At 32.9% G+C, this 7,019-nt stretch overlaps 1 protein-coding gene across 1 annotated transcript; it reads right to left on the reverse strand.

The window, feature by feature from the left end:
- Positions 1-297: 297 nt before the first annotated feature.
- Positions 298-4,751, reverse strand: LOC121122674 (uncharacterized). The gene is made up of 2 exons (XM_040717706.2): positions 4,595-4,751; positions 298-3,103 (listed from the first exon to the last, which is right to left on the reverse strand). The coding sequence occupies exon 2, from the start codon at positions 2,769-2,771 to the stop codon at positions 1,137-1,139; it is 1,635 nt and encodes a 544-aa protein (XP_040573640.1). The 5' UTR covers positions 2,772-3,103; positions 4,595-4,751; the 3' UTR covers positions 298-1,136.
- Between the last annotated feature and the right edge of the window lie 2,268 nt (positions 4,752-7,019).

The following is a 7,019-nucleotide window of genomic DNA, read 5'->3' on the forward strand; positions in this document are numbered from 1 at the left end:
AATTAAGTAAAAATATAATTATATTGCACTGTATTGAAAACAGGGACATTTTTTACAAGATATGTGCAATACTCTTAATATATATCTAATATGTCTTATATGGCATTTCCAGGGCAAGTCCCAAGCACTTGTTTGTTCAAATCGGGTAATTGGAACTGGATTTAAGACCTAGGACAATCATTCTTATCATAAATAAGCACAAACCATTTTCCAAACTCCTATGAGGAAACTTGAAAATAAAATCCTCGGAATAATATAAAATACGAGTTTATAAAAATATCACAAAACCTTTCCTAATAATTTTAAATCATTTATTGCGATAGATATATAATAGGTAAATTGTATATAATTGTTAATTATATAGATAAATATATAGATTTTTATTGGAAAATAACAATTCTAAAATTTCATAAATATACTAATTTTTGTTACATTATTGTGTTCTTTCTTCCACACTTAATATAGTATATAAGTAGATGGGCTGAGCAACGAAGACTGACGAACTAAATAGAGATAAACTATTATTGAAAGTAGTACACAGCTTATTCAGCAGCAAAGGAGTTGTTACTAGATCTATGGATGCGTTCTGTGCATGAAGATGTAACAGATCCTTGTTGTTTTTTATTGGTTACATTGATAGAAATTAAATAATATGTAATAGGGTGGAAATCCTTTGAGAGAAAAAAAGTATTTTTTTAAATTTTCTGTATGAATTATACATTACTCTTACTGTTTCTTTTATTTGACAAAAATGAATAATAATTATCGTAACTTTTCTTGATGAGGGATGGGGGGAGGGTAAATCTCACTCTATTATATAAAGCCTTTTCAAAGAGAAAATATTATCTTTAAATATATCGCATGCAAAAAATGTTAATTCCTAATATTTTTTGTGAGATCATTTATTATTAAATATAGTTATGTAATATTTTTGAACTGATGTATGTTGTAGCAAAGGAAATCTATAAATAAACGCCTATCATTAGCTGAATAAATAAATGACAACATGAAGTTAAAAGCAGATTAAAGCAGCAAAAATTTATTGGATTATGGCACTTGTTCAAATACGGTTTTTGATTTTTCTTTAAAAGAAATTTACTGTCTTATTCGTAGTACATAAGTGTTTTCAGGGTTCTTCAAGGAGCCGCAGAGGAGGCTCCGTTACAATTGTTGCTACTATTTTCTTGGCAGATAATTATGGATGTATTCGAATCACTACTGAGACTAGATTCAACGTCAATTTGATGTTGGGTATTATTACTAATATTTAAAATATTATTTGTGTTAGATTGATTAATATCAAAAGTGTTGTCGGAGTCACTACTCCTTCGAAGACCATTACACCCCTCATCTCCACTGCTCGAGGAGTTCACAGTTGAAGAAACATTACCACTTAATCCCCCACTTCCATCCTGCGAAGAGGCTGAAATGGGAAGAATGATGGCGTTATCTGTTGGCACATTTACAGTAACCATATTATAATTTGGAGGACTCTCATTCATAAAAAGAGAATCATAGGTTGGAGGTGGTTCCATAACTTTAGGAGTTGTTTCATGGTTGTTTGTCCCAGCAGGTCTATACATGACCATGATAGAAACAGTTCCTCCATTTGCTGAGCCTGCTGCTGCAGCAACTGCACGATTGACAACTTCTTGATCATTGAATTCCTGAGTGTGGTGATGATGATGCAGGGCAGAGGATGCTTCCACGAAGGGAGTTCGAAGTGCTTTATGCCATCGAAGTAGAAAGAGTGTGACGCATACGAGGATTGAGACGATAGAGAGCCAAATGACCATGAGAAAAGTCATAGTGGATATGTTCCATGGATTGACGCTGTTATAGGAGCAAAATCGTTCATCGTAATTTACATTGAACCCACAATTGGGGTGACCGTCACATCCTAATTTCTTCCAAATGCAATGAGGTCTTCGGCTGTGAATACTCCCATCCACAGCGTAGCAAGCTAATTCGTCGTCTTGGCAAACATCTAAGGGTGTTTTCTCATTAATTATTGCTATGTGTTCAATCCCGATTTGAGGAATTGGAGGGTGCCGATAGCCTGTCACGACAATGGAAAATGATTTTTGAGACTGTGAATTCATGGCATATCTCCGTGATACTTCCAGATCTGCATCCAATGCCAAGTTGATAAACAAATTCCTGGATTCACAGGAATGCCCATTTTCTACATCATAGCAGTAGCCAATGAGCTTTTGTCTCTTGCCCTCAGAAGAAAATCGTTCGTTTCCACGAACGTTCCACTTTCCGCAAAGCTTGTTCTTCACTTTTGAATTCTCTGTATATACTTGAAGATAGTCTATACAGACAGAGGATCCCCAATGGCCTCCTGGAGATCGCACGTCATCTTCATGTTCACGTAAATCCATATGCTCAATTACAGCACTAATGCCATCGAGACTTTTACCCGCTTGGATTTGAAGAGAACAATTGAAGGGGGAGTAATGAAAATGTGTATCCTCGAGTTGAACTATCACAGCGCTCCGGGAACCGGCTTCCAATGTAATTATAGTACCGTTTCCCGCACAAATCGATGGAATTATTTCAGGATCAGACTCTTCAGATGGAAGTAAATCGATGATTTCGTAGTTATGAGAGTTGTGACTTGCTCTAAGTCGTCTTCTTGTGGCTGCAGGGGGAGCATTGAGTCCCAAAGGTTGAAACAAGACACAAAAGAACCATGCAAGGAGTATATAACCAGGGACGAGCCATGCCAACTTTTTTCGATTTTCTTCACTATCGCAAATCGACATCTTTATTATTATTATTAATACTATTATTATTGTAAGTTCTTGTAAATGTGCTGATAAAACCACTCCTTCATCTGTTCACACTGTTTGTCACCATTTCAAGTCACCCCTCTCAGCTCAAAAAATAATTAAATACATTTCTTATTTTTCGCTTTCAAAATCAGCAGTTTTACTTCTCTTCTCTTCTTTTTTTCTCCTTTTTTTTTTTCCTCTTCTCTTCCTTATTCCCTAATAATAAATATTAAAAAACTCTCTCGATCACTCTGCGCGTAGCACTCTGTTATATACAGAGTTATTTGCTCTCAAGTGAAAGGCGATCAATATTGTCAACAGCACTGTAAAAAAAAAGTAAGAAGGTGAAAGCAGCCTTCATTTAAAACTTTTAGTGTTGTGTGGACTCGAATAATTATCCACTCGATAAATAAGAAATTATGTTTTTGCTTGAATAAAAGACAATTTTCGAATTCAAAAACCTACCAGTCAACTTTATACTATATTGTAAAGTCGACATAGTTTTTGTCACTAAACCTCGGTTATTTGAGTTTCAGAGAATTCTGACCCTAGTGAGGGGTTTTCCTGTCAATCATAATATCTAATGAGTTTCTCCTAATAATCTCTGAGGGTTTACCTAAAGCATTGGTGCGCTCAAGAAATCTTGAACGCCCTCCTGCTCCCGCACAATTACTAATCTCATGAGCGCGCTTCCGCACGTTTTTTAATCCAATGATTGCGCTCTCCCTCTTGCTCTACTAAAAATGGGCGGCGCTCATATTTTCGATGGTATAGATGTATTTGAATGTGACAACTCTTTATGATTGCAATTAAATTAAATATATTGCAAGTTTAAGTGTTCCATACGAGCTGTGTCAACCATACATTACTTGCAATAACTTATAATAATCAAACTTATTGGTTTAATTAAAGTAGGTGTGTCAATAAATTTTTATTTGTTCTTTTTTGTGCACAAAAAGTTTGGGAACCACTGTCTTAGGGGTCAAATATGTAAAAGGTTTCGTACAATATCATCTCATTAACCCGTATAATTAACTTGAGCTTGTATAAAGGTTTTTCAAGTTTTTTTGAGCTTATGCTTACCTGGGATTTTGAGGTTATTAAATTTGTCAATTTATAAGATAAACGGAAATGGGCTTACAAAAAATAAAAATTTATTGTCCAACTATATCTCCTCAAACAAAAGAGCTGGCGGTGTCTCTGGGAGAACTGATAGCTGAGTCAAAAAGAAGGTAAAAACATAAAAAATAATAAAAACTGAAAATTCAAAAATTTGCTCTTCTGTTTGCTACTGTTCTCGCTCGTTATTTACAACAATGAGTACGCTGCCGCTCAAGAATTTTGAATGGTGCTCACTAATGGTTTAAGTATTCCACGATTTTATAACAAATTGCACGATCTCAAAGTTGAGTAAATAAAAAATATTAGCTCATAAGCGTCATAAAGGGAAAAAAATTCCCAGAATAGTACCACATTAAAAGTAGTGAAGCACTGCAGAAAGTATGTTATTGAATATAAATTAATAATTTGGTGGCATGAGTAACTTCTAAATTTCTCTTAATTTTCTATTTCAACGAGTCATTCCTTAACTACTTTATTGATTCAGTTTGACGAAAATCGACTACAAGTCCACAACAACACTATAAAATATTACAACAACTTAGAACAACGTATGGTTTCCAAACATTTTTTTCAATACAATCATACATAACTTGAGTAAATCAATTATTCAAGTATTTTCCGAGTTTTGTTAAGGCATGACTTTGAAGCTCTTTGATGGACAAGGATTATTGTAAATATATATAAATACACACCATTTATTTACAGTGAAGAATTACTCCCAAGAGCTTGACTGATAAAGAGAAAAAAATGTGTATCTATACATTAGAAAGCTACTGTAGAAAATAATATATCTTAGTGCCTAAAGGCACACCGACATTATAATATTTCTACTTATTCTATATAAATACTTGCTGGGCACATTATTCGTTCTTGTTATTTTGAAAATACTTAAGCATTTTCTGTACTTTTGATAAATAATTTTGTCTTCAGGACGTTCGGAGGAAGGGGTTATGAATAGATAATGGAGAATGAGATAAAAAATCCGTACAAGTCAACACAAAATCAAGTTAGAATGATTTTTTTTTTTTTTTGAAAAGAAAAGAATTAAAGAGTTGACTTTTATAACAATTTGGTAATATCTTTAATTTTATATAAGGCTACATCAAGTCCGCACTGAAAAAGCTATTTTAGAAGATGACATATGGCTGATTTTTTTTTTTTTTTTTTTTTTTTTTTTAAGAATTATATCAAAGCCATATAGGTGGTGGAGTAACCCAACTATCACGTATTGTACTGAAAATTTACTCCAAAATGTTTGTGGAAATGACAACAAATCCAGCAGTAGAATGGAGAAGAAGTATAGCGAACCGAGAACTGTACATTTGGCTTATGATGGGGACTAATCTGACCAACAAAATTAGATCTTTGGGGCTCTGCCTAGAGAATAATTTGGATGCTCACCCTTGCATTTAGAAATGACACAACCATTGATATAATTCGCAAAATTTTAATAAAAAGTTATTTTTTAGAAATTTAAAGGACCCTTCAATTTTAGAAGAACGCACAATCACACGAGATATTTTAACTGTTCATAATTTAAATTCGGAAGAATTGCTCAACGATGGTAGAATAAGATTTCCACTTGTTAATTCTTTACAATATTATTTCATGCCCTACCCGTGGCACGTTAAGATGGTCCTCCTTAATTTTGATGCAGCTGTGAATGGACTTTGGGAGCTGCATAGTAAGCCTTTAGGCCTCCCTATGGGTTGGAAAAGAAAAATAGTGTCTTCTCTGAGGGGAATAAATGATGATGAAAAGTTTACCGTACAGTTACAAATCTCCACAGATTGTATTAAATATACTAGGCCCTGCAAGGACTGTGGAAAACTAAATAATAACACACTTCATGCGTTTGTGGACTGCCCTGCCATCTATATCCTAAAATATTTTTTATCTATAATTCTAAAAGGGGTGACGAATGGGGAAGGAAAATATGTTAAAGGTCTTGTTCTTTTTGGAATTTCCAAGAAGAAGGGGGGAACTTCTGAGGTAAGAAGGGCACTGGACTTTGCAATTCTTAATTGGCCCTCATTGCCAGGCGACTAACTAACTATTGACCTATTCGGGAGGATGAGTTGAGCGGTATCATCAAATTCTACCCCGGAGTATAAAGTATAAACTATAATGTTTATTGTTGTACTTTTTTACGCAATTACTCCGGTTTATTTATATATGTATGTTCTATATAATATTTATACCAAATAAAGAATGTTAAAAAAAAAAGAATTAAAATATTAATTGTTATAATATTTTTAAAATGAATATTTGAAGATTTGTTTGATTCAGGAATTTGACAAAAAAATATTTTTTTAAGGAAACCAAATTTTGAATGAAGAAAATTCCAAATTCAACATTTCACAATGGTAACAAAAGAAATTATTGACAAAAAATGATTTCTTTTCAACAAATTTGGCATCGGGAAAATAATATTTCATTTGCAATTGTGATTCTTATTTATTTATTATTTTATAACTATTATTGAAGATATTAAAGGATAATATTAAGCATCAGATTTTTTTTCTTTTTAAATCGTCCTGTACCTACTTAATGTCTTAGAACTGATCAAAGAAATAATAACGAACTTGTGTATATAAAATGTATGGTCAGTTGGATACTAAAGAGTTGATAGTAAAAATAAGTGGTGGGACGATTAATCGAAATTGGAGAATCAAGTGCCCTTTCTCGAATAGGCAGTGGAAAAATAATTTGTAATTCCCAATTCTTTTATTTTGATTCTTATTGACATTTAACTATTTATTACTTTTCTCATTTTTCAATATCAAAATTATGATATATAGTTCGTCAAGATACCGAACATTTCTATACATACATGATCACGGTTCGTTACAAGCTTACCCGTTAGACTTGTTAGTAGTATTTTAACATGGGTCGACCTACAAGTGCACAAGTGTACAAATTACGCTCTAACCAGTGATTGTTTTAGGTAAGTAAAAATAGGATAGATGTAACATATTTTAAAGACTAATAACTAATGTTGAAATTGGAAGTAGACATGGAAACAGGATTGAGATTTTTGTTTGGAATTGACCCAATATTAATATTAAGCACGTATTCAAAAATGAATACAAACAAATATAAAATTTTTGCTTTATT

This window comes from Lepeophtheirus salmonis, chromosome 8, assembly GCF_016086655.4.
Source record: "Lepeophtheirus salmonis chromosome 8, UVic_Lsal_1.4, whole genome shotgun sequence".
Taxonomy (NCBI): Eukaryota; Metazoa; Arthropoda; class Copepoda; order Siphonostomatoida; family Caligidae; genus Lepeophtheirus; species Lepeophtheirus salmonis.

What these genes read in the sequence shown, in the direction of transcription:
- LOC121122674 (XM_040717706.2), bottom strand. Translation starts at nt 2,771, where the DNA reads ATGTCGATTTGCGATAGTGAAGAAAATCGAAAAAAGTTGGCATGGCTC.